Source organism: Cyanistes caeruleus, chromosome 7 (assembly GCF_971803275.1).
Source record: "Cyanistes caeruleus chromosome 7, bCyaCae1.hap1.1, whole genome shotgun sequence".
NCBI classification, from domain to species: domain Eukaryota; kingdom Metazoa; phylum Chordata; class Aves; order Passeriformes; family Paridae; genus Cyanistes; species Cyanistes caeruleus.
Genome location: NC_141707.1, coordinates 34843733 through 34859438, shown reverse-complemented (window position 1 = coordinate 34859438; position 15706 = coordinate 34843733). Strand labels below are relative to the sequence as shown.

General features: G+C 42.3%; 2 protein-coding genes across 8 annotated transcripts in view; one reads left to right on the top strand and one right to left on the bottom strand.

Moving 5' to 3' along the window:
• The window catches only part of TMEM163 (transmembrane protein 163), an 86742-nt gene extending 84874 nt beyond the window's left edge, over positions 1-1868 (top strand). Inside the window, exon 8 of the mRNA XM_086898689.1 lies at positions 710-1868. Within this exon, the coding sequence (XP_086754815.1) occupies positions 710-770 (61 nt within the window). The 3' untranslated portion in view covers positions 771-1868. The remainder of the gene's footprint in view (positions 1-709) is intronic.
• Positions 1869-7637: 5769 nt separating this feature from the next.
• Positions 7638-15706, bottom strand: part of MGAT5 (alpha-1,6-mannosylglycoprotein 6-beta-N-acetylglucosaminyltransferase) — a 113618-nt gene continuing 105549 nt past the window's right edge. For 5 of the 7 annotated variants that reach the window (XM_086898681.1, XM_086898679.1, XM_086898680.1 and 2 more), the window contains one exon: positions 7638-14885. In XM_086898681.1, the coding sequence (XP_086754807.1) occupies positions 14687-14885 (199 nt within the window). In that variant the 3' untranslated portion in view covers positions 7638-14686. The remainder of the gene's footprint in view (positions 14886-15706) is intronic. The other 2 variants (XM_086898685.1, XM_086898684.1) reach the window with 1 other exon arrangement.

The following is a 15706-nucleotide window of genomic DNA, read 5'->3' as shown; positions in this document are numbered from 1 at the left end:
TTTAGATTTTTGTCTACCTGAAATACAATATCTGAAAAATAACAAAAAATGATGGATAAAGTCAGTCCTCCTTGCATTTATGCCACATTTCTGAGCGCTGCTTTGCTAAAGGGAGGCTGGGTTAAAGGAAAGGTGCCCAAGTTTAAAGAAGGATCGTGCTATTGATTTCTGCCCCAGCGCTACCTTCGGCAACTTCTGAAGTTCCTCTCATCTCTTAGATGCTGTTTCTTTTGAATTTTAAGATGCTCTCTTGATTCACACCAGAAACAGAATAAAAAATCAAATGAAGCTCTGCCATGCAATTCATTGCTGCCACAATTTCCCTTGACTGTATGGAATCTAGCCCGAATTTTGCACTTTATCCCTTATGGCTTATCTGCCACAAGAGAAAGGGAGATGGAGCATCCTAGTTGGAATTCTGCCTGTTGTGAAGCAGCCCTTGGCCAGGCTGCACTCAGCCCTCAGCTGGAAGCTGTGTGGGTTTGGTTGGTTATTTTGTTTTATTTTTTCAACTTGGAAAATTCAATTAACATTTTAATGGGGAGTAGCACTCTTAAATAGGTCGGTATAATCACAATTTCCACTGTAAAACCAACCGTTCTGGGAAACTGCAAAGGCTGTTACGCCACCTGAGCTCTTTTTTATGTTTGTATATTCAGTTCTGGGGCTGTCCTGTGCCTGTGCATGATCCTTTGTGCTCTCCCTGCAGGCTGCTCATCGATATGGTGCCCAGGGTGAGGCAAACGCGCCACTACGAGATGTTCGAGTGAAGGTGCCGCCCTCTCCCTGCAAGGACTGTAAAACCACAGCGTCCTACGTCTTGGCAAGTGGTGCCAATGGTATTTTCCTGAATATGCAGTTTGTTTCCCCGTGGTCTGTTTCTGTTGAAGTTTGTTTGAGTGGGAAAATCTCTCTGTAAATCTGGCATATTGTGCACACTGCTTGCGATTCAGCCAAACAGCAGCGTTTTGGTTTGGTTTTTTTTTTTCCTTATTTATTTCCAGTATGCTATTGATTCCTGTGACAATAGAAAACATGCAGTTTGCAGTTTGAACCCAGCTGCCATGTTGTATATTCCAGAGTGAAAGTGTTTTCAATGGTGTGGTAAGCCTGTGGGTAAAGAAGTGCCAGTTTCAGATTTGAGTTTTGGATTTTTTTTTTCCCCTGGCCTGTATTTTCCCAAACACATGCTGTAACAGGAGAACAATCCTTGCTAACCTCTTCAACTAAGATTATCTTACATAGAGTCTGGACACCAAGAGCTGTGTTGCTTAAAACACTTAAGTAGCTATTTCCACCCTGTTGTTGAAATAGACACCCAGAAAGAGCAGGTACAGCCCTTTCTGTGATCAGAGAGATACTGCATTTTAACCCCAAATTAACTGAAACGATACCTCTTCGATTTAAAGTCTATTTTTTCTTAATGAGACACTGTTCATAGCTTTGCATGGACCAAACAAGCACACACAGTATTATTGTACAGACCAAAGCCAAAAGAGTCATGCAGGGAAGAGGAGCTGCTCAAGGAATGGGATTTTCATCTCCTATTTTACCATATGCAGCGTGTGTGACGTTGTGGTTGCTCTGTAGTCTGACAACGGCACAGCAGTGGCTCAATCTCGTGGTGAGATACAGATCTATTTATTAGATTTAGATTGTCCTGTAAAGTGTTGCTCACTTTCCACCACACATCTTATATATTACTTAATAGCAGGTTAAATGATCAAAGAATCTTGATGTATAATCAATAAAACTGGTATCTATTTTATACAGTATCTGTAAGTAACATTTGAAAACTATTTCCAGAATGTATCATAGAACAAAGTCTTCCTGTATAGCAGCCTATTAAACTGGATTCTCTGGCTATAGCCATTTTCTCTTTATTTTATGTTTTCCAGGTTGGTTTTCACAACAGAGAATCAGTATTTTGCTTCTATTTATCACAGGTGAATAAAAAATAGGGCAGACCACTGCAGAGCTTGAAACAAGACCATGGTAAGTAGGTCAGTAGTTAGAAATGCCCATCCTAGTACATAACAATAGACAGATGCAGATACAGATATGAGAGTAGATGTACAATTGGGCTGATCAGTGAGGGATGTACAGTAGAGACACTTTTTTTTACAGGTGTGATGTTAAAATTGTATTTCCCATCATCTGTGACTTGACCAGGTCCTCAAGGATCTCTAGTAAAAGCCAACTCCCACTGGTAGGTGTTGGAAGAGACCCCCACAGTGGTTTCCCTGTATTGGGAAGAGAACATGCCTTGATACAGGACTCCTTAGGGCAAAATGAAATCTGCCCTGCTGCTATCGTTTGTTTTCACATGTTTTGGATCAATTAAGTTTGTGTTTGTATGCAAAGTGCTGCTGTCAGTGCTGATGCTGCCTGTGCCTTGCTGTCACAGGATGATGTCACTCAGCTCTAAGGTGACAAAGGAGCTACTTCAGAGGAGCATTCAGAAGACTCCAGAAGGACTGGGAAGTGTAGGAGTGCTCACTGTACTCAGCACAGGTGGAATTTTAAATATCAAATGCCACCCCAAGGCTCTGTCTTCCTGCACAAGACTTAATGTCTTACACTTTGCTTTTCCTGTTTCTTCTCTCACACCAGTTCCATGAAGGGAGCTGTGGAACTGGTATTTCCTCACTGATTAACAGGGTTTGTCAGGCATCCTCAGCCTCAGAATCACAGAGCCAGGGCCTGAACTCAGCAATATTAGTTCAGTTTGTTAGATTTCTTGATACTGTTTACCCTTTTCCACCCCCCTGAAGGCTTTATTCCCACTCCAGTCCCATTGCTAGTTTTGAGAATGACACTTGAGAACTACCAGAAGTGCTGCTCCCCAGGGCCATGCAGTCCAGGAGCCTGTTTGTAGCCCATGCTGCAGAAAACTGAGGAGAAGGGGCATGGCTGAACTGATATAACCTTTGCCACACCAAAGTCCTAAACCACTGAAAGTATGCAGGACACTCAAACCAACACCCAGCTCAAACATGAGAGCTCTGTTAAAAGGCTGAGTGCAAACGGGAGCACAGATGTGCTCATGCACGTAGGGAGGTTAAACACTCAGTTAATGAAGTTTCACACTTCCTTCTGGAACTCTGGAATGCTCTAAGGATGTTTCTGAGTACAGAAAAGGAGATGTGGTTACACAAGTTAATCATGCTCTTATCAGATCAATTTAAGCCAATGGCAGAGAGTTTTCAGTTACCACAGGTGCTTCAAAGCATTGCTAGCATTAGCAGGTAAGTACAAGAAAATAACAGAAATACTCGTGATACTTGAAAAAGTCCAGGAAAAAAGTGATTCTCAGAAATGGTGATAAAGCAGCTGGCATCAAGGAGACTGTGTGGTACGTGACAATAGCAGAGAAAATAACTGCTCATCCATCTACTGTGACACTGCTGGAGCCAGCCACCCTCAGAGGGAACAGTTTCTATACGAGTTTTATTAAATGTCAATGCCAGTCGATTTTTTCCAGCTATGAGATGGCAAGTGTGCTTCCAGCTAGGCTAAGTGAAGGTGGCCTTTTCAAAAGCTGCAACAGCTCAAAAGCACTCGGACTAAATCACCTGAAACTTGGCACTGGCCAACATAATAACCTGCCTGGTGATCACAGCAGCCCTCAGCACTGCCAAGGGCTCTTTGTTGTGCACAGGACGTGAGCAAGGAGCCTCAGTGCTCACACAAGGAACAGCACTGGCCAGAATGAGGCTGCAGACCAACACTTATTAAAGTCTGGCCAAGCTCAGAATTGCAAATTAATCCCTGAAAGTGACTGTGACACTGAGCAGATGCTTTGAATCTGGCCATATTATTCAGCAGAGAAGGGAGCTATCAAAAACTCTGTCAGGATTACACAAGCTGCGATCTTGAATCCCCAGCCATGTCCCACATGGTAGACATGGGAAATGATAATGTTCACTTTTAGCTAAAAGCCAGATTTTTTTTTGAATCTTGATTGTCATTAAAAAAAATCACCAGACTAACATCTGCTGCTGATTTATTCCATTTTACTTCTTGCTATGGTAGGCAGACCATAAATAAGCATCAACCAACCATGGTAGAAAAAGGTCCTCAAAAGAAGCTCCCTGATGATATTCCAGGAATGGACCTAAAGCAAAGATCCCAGACAAGAAGCTCCTCAGATGTAGGCAAATTCAGCTCTAGGTACACCTGCAGCTGGGAAAGTACCACAGAGGTGCTCACCACTGCTAATACCACTTGCATTTCTGCAGTCCCAGCTGCCTGGGAAAATGTGCAGGCATTTCTGGCATTCTGTTTTCTGGGCCAGCTCATGGAGATGCTAGGCCATGGGACAGGAATTAATAGAATAGTTTGGGGTGGAAGGGATCTTTAAACGTTATCCAGTCCATCTATTAAGCCTTAATAATATGCAAACCAGGAATGTGTTGTTCCCAACCGGACAACACATTTTTCCTAAGCAATCAAATAAAGAGCTAAGAAAGCTCCTTGAATAGAGATTATCCCTGGTATTCACAGACTTGTGTGGATTCTTCACACGGGTTGCAGACAGTTTTGCTGTGCTGGCAGTGATTTCTCACCTCTCTGCCTGTGCTGGGTGTGCTGCCACTGAGAGGAGCTGTGACAGAGCCCATCCCTGAGCCTCTGGCTGTGATTATCCAGGACCAGGAACTGCATAGGAGCAGCACACAAAAACACATTCCTGTGGCCTGGCATGTGGGGCCAGGTTATGCAATGTGAGAGCATAATTAATTCAAGTAACAGACTAGCCAGGGATATTTCCCTCTCCTGCTCCCCCTAAGATTGGGAGCTGCTGTTTTCCTTTCAGCCCCAGGACAGGTATTGGAGCCAAACAGTTCCTGCTTTTTCCCTGTTCAGTGGGATCAGCTGCCCACTGTGGTGGGCACAGCTGCCCCCAAACCTCCAGCCCACTCACCAGGAGCTGCAGGAGAAGGGGAGCTCAGAGAGTTCAGGTCCTGCAGGGACCCACACCAGCACTGACATTCAGCTGCAGGCAGGCTCAAAGCACATTTCCTTCCAAGTTAGTTTGGTAACTGGGAAACATCCCATTTGTCAGCTCCCACTGCTGGCACCAAACCCAGCACCCTTCTGAACTCTCCTCTTGCTGACACAGGCTGTAGGGATTATTGTCACTCCTCACCTCACCACGGAGCAGGGAGTGGAAGCAATCCCTCTTAAACAAGCCAAGTGACAAAGCCAACCTCCTCTTACTGGGCAGACCCCATGGGGCAGAACCCAAGCCTGCAGCACAGCTTGGGCTGATCAAATCAATCCCACCCTCCTAAGAAGGTGGGAGGGAATGAAAGCCTAGAGGGGTCTCTAGGGGTTTGGCAGCTTCCCTGCCAAGATCCCCTGTACTTAGGATGGCAGCACCAGCTGTTACCTGCTGAGCCACCGAAGGCTCTCACCTCGGTACATTTTCCTTGGAGTTTTTACTCTTTCAGTGTTTATTTCCAGCACTGCTTTGCTCTGACGTGTCTCTCCTCACAAAGGTGCAGGATGTCCTCAGCCAGGCAGTGCTTCCCTGAGGTCCTGCAGGCCAAGGCTCCCAAGCAAGGAAGGACACACGGTGAGACCGAACAGCTGGAGTCTGTTCTGTGCAAACTGCTCCCAGGTTTTTTTTTGCTACAAAGATTTACTACCTACATTTTAGCTAAATGCAAGGCCCATAATCAATAAAATAAAATAGCAAGTCCTGACAAGCATAAACACAAACACAGGGCAGTGTGAGGCAGCAAAGTGGATGCTCCAGCTCTTGCACGCTGAGGGGAAGTGTTTTGAGAGCAGCACAAAGTCCCAGCAAAATGTTTCCATCTGTGGACTCTCCACCAGCTGGAGTTTGACTAAACCCAGTTTAAGCATGTGAGAGTTGAAGTATTCAGTATTTAAGCTCCCCCAAATGAGCTTTCCAATACAGCTGCATGGTGTATTTTTTATTCCAAGTTCTAATTTTCATAGATTTTTTTTTTCCATTATGTGACTGCAACACAGCCCACATTTAACTCTAGCTGCTCACCATTTTACAGATGTCTCTTCAGCTTTTTAGATGTCAAAGCTGAACAACAATTAAGGGAATGAAACAGGAAGGAAAACATTTCCAAAAATAAGCAGAACAAGAGCCTGAATGAGCAGTGTCCTCCACTAATTCATTTTGATGGTAGGAAACATTTGGAAACTGTGGTATGTTGAACAGCAACGCAGAACCAACAACATTTTCACCCGATTTAGTCCAAGGGGAAATATGCCAAGGACCATAAAAAGGGGCAAGTGATGAAGGATATTCACATACTTTTCCTCACTGAAACAGCCATAAAAGGCTCTTGCAGCAGCACTGCACAGTGGAAAAACCACCCTCTATAGCCACAATGCACAGAACTCCCAGTGAAGACACTGGCCAAGTGGATAATCCAAACCCACCTCACAGACCCTCTCCCAGCCTGCAGACATCTCTTTAACATCTTTATGCCCTTGCTTGCCAGGGTGTGTGTCATTAATTGGGAGAGGGTCAATACAAGGCATCTCAAGCTGAATTTACTGACTTCTGTACTCTTCTGATTCTACAGTACTCACTTTTGTGTGGCCACAGTAAAAATAAAAAACCAAAACCTCAACAAAGAAAAAACTTTGATAAAGGTAATGCTGGAAAAAAATGAGCTGTTGCTTCTCTCCAGTGTAGTTGTGCTTTTTTGGTTTTTTTAATACATAGCAACTGTGCTACAAATGGGTATTTTTTTAATGATAAAGAGCTGTCTTCATTTTGTTGTTTTTTTCACTATTATTTTTTCCACTGCATACCACTCCTGCATTAATTGCTCTATTACTCTTGGATACCTCCACCAAAACCTCTCCACATTCCCAGCAGCTGACAACAGAGAGCCCTTCCCTCAAGTCTTGGCTGGGCTAACAAAACCTGGGGTAGGCAGAAAAGGTCTGTCAGCAGAATGGGTGCCACTGAAATACCCTGACAGCTCCCCTGGAGAAGTTTCACTGTGGACATTTGGATTTATTCAGAGCTGCCAAGGTGATTTCATGTGGCACCTCTCAAGTGCACTGAATGCACACCCCAGTCCCACATGGGCCAAAGCTTCATGCCTGAGCCCTTGTTCCACATGCAAATGTTTCATAAGCTCCCAAGCACTCTGTTAAATTGGATCCTGCAGGAGAACACTCTAAAGCTGCTATTTTACCTGCTATTTTTATTTATTTATTTAGTGTAGCTCTATCTTTCAACTCCACAGTGCATTGTGCCTGTAAGTCTTGCAGGCCTGAGAGCCACTGTGCAATTCCAGTCTCACTTTCCCTTTCTCCCAAATTTACAGTGAGCTGTAAATTCAGTGTCTGCTGTAATTGAGCGAGCTATAAATTTGTAGGAAAGCAGGAATTCCTAACTACTGCTGTGACAAAACTGCCTCATGAAAGAAGGCTTCCATTATCCAACTCAGGTTTCAAACAAAACAAAGCAAACTGTTCATTACTCACCTGATGTTCTTCTGGCTGAGGCATGGACTGCACAGAGGTGGGGCAGCAACAGAAACACCCAGCTGCAGAGTTGGAAGAAGCCACACAAATGCAGTTTGGGATAAAATGCAGCTCATGGCATTCCCATTTAAGCACAAAACAATCATAAATCCAAATCACACAAGAAAAAAGTTTATTGAAAAATAAATTCTCCCTAGTTTTTTTCTACAACAGTGAAAACAAAGCATTTTTCTATGCCATTAAAGTACAGACATTTACTGTTCTAAAAAAAAACATAAATCAAAAAAATCCCATCCTATTGAACCCCAGGAACTTGGCAGTATATGAACCACTGCGTTCTGTTTGAATCCAACTGCTTGAACGTAATATAGTGGAACACAACCATTGAAATAAAACAAAGGATTAACCTATTAGGGGAGAATTCAAACCAAACACCCCATAGTACCAGCCTAACCCTGAAGTTCTTGTGTACATTTAAAACCCCTCCTTGACTCCACATGATTGTTTGCAAAAACCAATATTTTACTTTCAGTGAATTCAGTAGAGTTTTTTCCTAATTTACACTGCTACAGGGCTTATTCAGACTCTGACCCTCTTCACCCATGAAGAGGGAGACTCCTCCAGGGAATGCTGCAGACCAGAACCAAAAGAGCTGCCCCAAATTGCACCCTGGAGAATCTCTGTGCCTTGGTCAGCTCAGCAAGCTCAGGGGGATCAATGTCTCCAAGCCCAAATTAGCTTTGTAAATATTCCCTGATATTTTACTTCTCATTCTCTTAGAATCTTCAGGGTGACTTTTCTCACAAAATTTACTCTCTTTTCTCCTTTGGTAAAAACTGCCATTTCCTCCTCCTCTCCTGCACTCCTTGCAAAAACCAAATTAAACCCATGACTCCTTAAAAATATTTTTCACTGTCACTGTACTGCAACAGACCTGTTAACGAACATAAATTAGTTCTGGGTATTACACTATTAAAATTAACTGCCCTCAGACAGCAATTTAACTTGATTTATCGTGTGCCTATTTGATACTTCAAACTACTTTGCAGCTGCTGGAGCCTGAGCCAGGTCGTGTTACATGCACTTGGTGCCCGGATGGCTCCAGGAAATGCCAGGCGTTATTTACATGCTCTCCTTAAAGCCAAGGATTTGGTGGCTCCTGCAGGACCCAGGGCTGGTATTTGCAGTGACAATACAGATGTGTTTTCCTGCACCAGAAGCAGCCACGTGCTTTGGTGGCCATGGGGACAGCAAAGTCCTCAATGCTTCAGTTCTGAGAGCCCTTACATGAGGTGACAAATTCTGGTCCCGTGCACAGCACACTTAAGGAAATGGCACCTGCACTGACCTGCCCAGCACAGAGAAGGGTTTCAATCACTTGAGCACAACTCATTGTTTTAAAGCAGTTTCTGTGTATTGAGGGTGAAGCTACTACTCATTTTATCAAAACTTTGAGGACCTGGTTTTATGTACTCATTTAATAAACAGGTGGCTGAGTGCTCTTGAGAGAGGTCTGCTGAATTAAAACACTTTTGTGTGCTCCTAATTACATGAATATGCAAAGGATGACACCTATAAAAATGAATAGGTCCCAATGTGCAAGGCACATCAGCAATGGTTGCACTTTGTTGCTTTTCCTGGAAGAAAGAACAACAAGTGATGCCTCATACCTGAGGCACTCTGGGGTCCAGCCTCTGCTATTTTCAACAGATTCCTGCAGTAAGCATTTTACACCTGGAGTTGCTGTTTACACATTCAATTTAAATATAATTATATTTGGACAGAACAAACTAATTAAAAAAAAACAACCCTACAGAACTGCTTGAAAATGTGTAGGTGAAATTTAGGTCACTGCCCATAAAACAGTGTGTTTTGATTTTACATTTACAGCAATATTATTAAAGCAGATCTCAATAAAATCCTCTATGTCCCTGACCATTTCAGCTCCAATGAAAACTCATCTCTCAGTGCATTATTCTCCTTGAGTTTACAGCAATCCCTACAACAATGGGGCCAAAGGAGAACTACAGATGGAAAGAGATCACAAGTGAGAAGGTGAAGTTGTAGCAGCTGCAGGACAAACATCACAAGGAAACAGCCAGGCCAAACATTAGCACCCCTGGAAAAAAGACTGGGAAATCAGAAACTGGTAACTCCTGGTCTCTCTAAAAACAAACAATCAAAAATGCCACCTCTCAGACTCCCAACTGTTGACTGAACAGCAATTTAACCACATTTTCAACCGATACTTTAATAATTAATCAGTAACATCAACTTAGAGCTAACCTATGTTGTGACATGAAGAAAAACTGGTTGCTGATATGTGTACAATATGCCCTGCACATGTTTGGTCTTTATCATTTAAGATACAGTGCTTTACACTTATTAGAAAGGGAGGGCTGATTTCTTTAATTTTAAGAAACATTAATGGAGGAGTTGTGCTATCACTGAAGCCAGTGGGAGTCACGAAGTTAATTAGGCTCAGATGAGATTGTATCCAGCCTGATTCATCCCATTTAATTTATTTTACTAGCAAAATTTGGTCCTGAAATGAACTCCAAGCAAACAACATACCTGAGAAAGCAATTTGGGTTTTGTTTACGTGAACAGCGCTGCAAACTCATAAATCACCTTTGCAATTCAGATGGGCCACGCACTCTTAGAGGGGAGGGTATGTCTTGTTAAGAACAAATCAAGGATGCTGCCTAGGATTTTAAAGGGCAGTGGTACAACATGACAGCCTGATTTGGGGCTGATGATATCAGGAGAAATTTTCAATGAGTCTGAATTCTTGATAATCAGGAAGGTGCAAAAGCTGACACTAAGTAGCTGGGAAGGTGCAGAGTCCTGGCTCTGGCTACAATCCCATCCCAACATCCCAATCTGATCAGCAGCTGCTTTGCAAATTACTACTGCAGAAAAGTAGCAGCATCAAAAAAGCAAATCCATCTGCAATAAGCTGCTCAGTCCCTCCCCACTGAGAGCTGCAGTTCAGCACCGATAAAAGTCCTGTATTCTCTGGCAGCACCAGGCACCGGTGTCCGTCCACACAGAGACACCTTTATCTGAAAAAACAACACCTCGCAAACCTCAATGTGGATCTTCAACTTTCCTGCTCATCAAATCAGCTGTGGCTGCTCCTGGAGGTTTTCTGTTATCATTGTCTCCCTGGGGAATGTTAATGGCTTTCCTTTGCTCCCTGGTCATCGAACATCCCGTCCCAGCAGGAGCTCTCATGCCAAATCACAGATTCTCAGTAAATTGCATTCTGCTTGCAGAAGCAATGTTTTGCAGGAATTATTAAAAGTTATAGCATCTTTTATCTTATTAAGCCTTGTATAGTTTTAGAACAGATTTCTCCACTACTTAAAAACATTCAAAATTCACACCACTAAGTTGTAGAGTCATCAGCACAATTTACCTGGAATTAGTGTTCCATTATACTTGTTCAGACAGCGTCCATATTCCAAACACACATCTGAACCCCAAAGAAAGCAAAAAAGGCACATAAACATTAAATATTTGTAGAAACATAATCTGATATAAACAAGCAAACACGCTGCTGCAACTATAAATTACAAAAAGAACATAGAAACTAAGCAAAAAATGCAAAAAGCAACTCTATTTATACATGTGCAAATCAACTTGCATATATGAAATAAATGAGGTTTTTATTGGCATTTTTAAACAGTGTGTATTTACCAACTTTACCTTTCAAAGGCAAGCCTTTTATGTTAATTTTAATAAATATGTAAATGCTTCTCTCAAGTTTTCTAATCCCGTAGGAACAAGATTTTTGAAAAAAACTAGGTCACATACAAAAATACAAAATTTTAAAACAAAGAATGTCTTGATATGAGAGATATGTTTAAAAGCTTGTAAAATGGTTTCGTATTCAACTTTTGACATTTTTTTTCCCATCAATTGCAGATCAATATATTCAAATGCAGTCATGCAAAAACCTGACTTCTGAGCACAGGGAGCTGCAAGCTCGACTGTCAGGCTGAAATCAGCAGCACGGTCCCCTCTCTGATGTTCTTGCTTGAGTGCAAGAATTAGACTACACCTTTATTCTTCAATTAGGAAAGAAAATACTTATGGAACTCAGACAGAAAGCTGCCTGCTAGCCTGAAATGTGGATATCTATTACAGGTTTTAGTAAATAATTCAAACTTTTCACTAGTCCCACATTGATTTGCCTGAGTGTTTATCTGCAGGAGGATTCACTAATTTCTCACTGGGCGAGGGAATGGGGCTGTGTGGTGGGGAGCGTGTGTGGAGCTCAGTGAGCAACACAGTAACTGCACTTACAGTTCTCATGATAGGCTCCTTTTACAGGAATTTAGACTGAAGCTGAAGGTCTTCATTTGTTATTCTTCAAGATTGATGAGTCTTCTCTATGGGTTTCAGTGGAAACAAGATCAGAGTCCACTGACTCTGAAGAAAATTTGGGTGTTCTGTCCCTGGCTGAAACGCAAGCGGCACCGGTGCTGCTGTTTCATTTTTGCCAGAATGCAGTAATTCAGTTCAGCAGACTAGAAACAGGGCTACAGCATGAAAAAACAGAGCTTATAATAAACTCTCCCTGCTGTGGTAAAGGCAAACTTAACATTGAGCAAAGCACTAGACCAGAAAATCTTATAATAACAAATACCAAACCCCTCCCATTTTTAAAGGTTTAGAGGCAAAATCAAACGCAGTATGTATTGCCATGTGGGCCTTACAGCAGGGGGAACTAAGCAAACATGTATTTACAGCAAAGAATTGCACTACAGCAGAACCCACATGTTTTGCACTCCATAAGTGCAGAAATCTTTGTTTCCAACATAATTCGGTGATATCCCAGTCCGAAATCAATTCCTGCCTGAAAAACATCAGGCTGAACTGGTGAAGACAAGTCCTGCTGTTGCCTTTACTTTCAGCACCAGCTGGAAGTTCATGCACTGTGATAGGCAGAATTTTCTAGTTGCACAAATATGCACAGGTATGCAGGGGATATTTTATATAAATACAGAATGAATTGTTGTGCCTGCTCAGACGCATTTCCAATTGTCCTCCCCCAGCTTTTCTAGGGCAGTGAAATTATGGTAAACTACATTAGTGCTGACTGAAGCAAATGCTGAGCTATGGCAACAGGAGGGATTTTCATACTGCCTTGTGTTTGTTTTCTTTTCATACAAAAATTCTGCCTCTCATTAGAGAACCCAGCTGTTCTGTTTCTGGAAAATTAATCTAAAATACAGCAGATTTTCACATCATCAAACCCAGATCCTGGTGACCCGGCTGTTCAACAGCTCCCACACATCTTTTTTGGATACTCAACAACCTCCTATGCTGTGCAGAGATGTTATGGAGTGTTACAGGGTAACACTGTCAGGAGTGTTGAGGCAGGGAACCAAATGCTTGAAAAGGCTCATTCACTGCTTTCAAATTGGAAGTTAAAATGTATCCTGTTCTGGAGGATTTACCCACAGTTCAATAACATCTCCCTTGCCTGGTCTTTGGTAGGTCACCACATCCATCAATACTCCCACACAGAAAATGAACACTGCTTACATGAAAAATCTGAACCAAGCAGATATGTCTGAGAAAGGAAAATGTAAAGCATCTATGCCTTTCATTACTACCTGGGAATCTTTATGAAAAAAAAAAAAATCTGTGCTGATTTGAGGTTTTATTCCAGCATGGTGAGAGCACGTCCAAATTGCAAACCTACAGACTCTGACTGCAGATTTGTTTCTCACTAATCTTAACATGTAACTTCCTGACTACAAATGGTGCTGTCAAGCATGTCACCTTCTGCTGAAAATAACAAAAATTACCTCTGTAAAAAGGCAGCAGTTCAGAGGAGTTAACTTGCTTCTCTCAAAAAAAAATTAAAAAATTCCAACCAACTTTGATTTAAATTCTGAACTTTTCAATTGTTTTCTCCTAAATTTGCAATTGGTGTGCCTGATAAAAAGGGAAGAAGAAACAAGCAGCCCCCTAAAACCAGAAAAACAATCAAAGAACCGAAGAGGATTGATTACTTATTTTCTTTTCAGTTCTTTGTCTCCTCTTACTTGTCCTCCAGAAAAATTTCTCCTTAAAAACCTAGCTAGTTATGAAGACATTTTACATTTCTACCATACAATAATTATAGTTAGCTTAGTTTAACCTTTCTATGCCATTCAGCAACACTTTAACTACTGGAAGCCGTAGCAAACTGAGGCTCTAACGATAATATTGCTCCAATGATGCTGAGTACTTTTTGCTTCACACATAAGTATTTCTAGTAGACAGACTACAACAGAAGCGTGGGCAAATTCTGAGGATTGCTCTCTAAATGGGACCAGTAAACTGTGATTGAGTCCATTCCAAAAATGGTTGTGTGTTTTTGTAGCTTTTCCACGCTGAAGAATGCCACAACCCCAGTGAGCTGTGCAGTCACCAAGATGCGTCACACGCTGGCAACTGCCTGTTTGCTCATTTGTGACACTCTGCTTAGGCTGCTCTGGTGCAGCAGCTATGATGCAGACAATATCTTGTTGTATACAAAGATTTAATTAAAAAAAAAAGGAAAAAAAACCCCAAAAACAAAAAAAATAAAAATCAAAACAAAAAAATAACTGGGCCCAAATAACCCAATAGCAGAGTACAGAGCTCTCTCATTATTCCAAGTTCTTGTGAAGTAAACTGTTTTGTAGCCATTCAAGCCAAAGCTGTACCCAAACCAGTGCACCTTGAATAAAATGTTAAGTCCTCCTTCCCCAGCATCCCATCCCTCAAGCACACTTTTTTCAATTTTCTACTGGAATGAAGCTGAGATCCTTTAGCTAACCATGATGGGGGATGTCCTAACTCATTAAAAAAATAGAAAACACTTCACCCAAACAACAAAACCAGAAATTTGATGAGTCTGGAAATTTTTCTACAAACTATTCAGTGCAGTCATCTTCAAATCACTGTCAAACATGAGACTCATTTCTCTTCTCAAACAGTTGAAGGAATCTGAAGAGTGACACTGCAAACGTCCTTACAGGAAGGAAAGATCAGTTACAGCTGTTTATTATGAATCCCTCCTCTCTTAGTAGATGATTCTGCCCAGCACCGATAGCTCTGCCTGCAGCGGAAAACCTGGACCAAAGTGCAGGAAGTACTAAGGAACTCCTCTCCAAACTACTCACGTTGTCCCCAGCTGGGAGCAGCCCTGCTGCTGCTATAGGCAGTCCTTGCAGAGCGCAACCTGCCCCTTGATGTAGTCCCTGCAGGGGCAGATCCTTCTGTGGGCAGGGTGGGAGCCAGCACAGCTGAACAGTAGCAGGTCACCTTGGAAAACACAGTGCTTCCTCCTCGCATCAAAAGAGGGGACCAGGATATCGCTGGCAGACTCCGTGGTGAGACATTCGATATTGTGCCTAAAAAGCAAAGCACGTGATCTGCATCACACCTGAGGTTATGGGAGTTTGGTGCAGTTTTCACCCCTTCTCGCTAAAAATAACAAACCCTGCCCTATTAGACCCTAAACTGAGTGCATTTACAAGTGCAGCTTTCCAGAACATGACTTTTCTGCTGTACAGATTCTCTCTGCAGAGGGCAGTGCAGCCTTTACAGCTTTACTGTTTCCTAAAGATTAATAAAAGAAGTTAAACAGAAAAAAAAATGCTTTCGACTGTTCTCCAAAACCGAATATTTAAATACACCATGGATTTTCAGTAGGACAGATTCAAAGAATCTGAAATCAGGAGATATTCTCTTTGATTTCAGGAAGTCTCTTCCCCAGGGAAGCCCCACAGAGCCAGGCAGCCCTGGGCAGCTCCAGGTGGGTGAGCTGGACTGTGGAGATAAAGGATGCTGCACCTGGGCTACAGAGAAAGGGCCTGCAGCTCCCAGGAACCAGCCAGCAGGGAAATGAAAAATGCCAGTTGCCATTTTTTGACCACAAAGCTTAAGCATGAGGGTAGAAATTCCAGCAGAGCCTTGTTTTTCACTTATTCTGGAAACATTGGTAACTTGCAGCATTTAACAGACAGGGTTTTTTTTCCACAGGATTATGGTTTTGTCTAGACAGCCAGAAAAGAAAGTTTTTATATGAGCTGCTTCTGAACTCCACTGGAAATTACAACATTTCAAAGAAAATACAACCCCCAAAATCTTCTACAATGTAATTTAGCAAAAAGTGGGGATAGAAAACCTGGAAAGCAGATTCCCTAGCAGCCATTTGTGGGAGCCTGGTTTT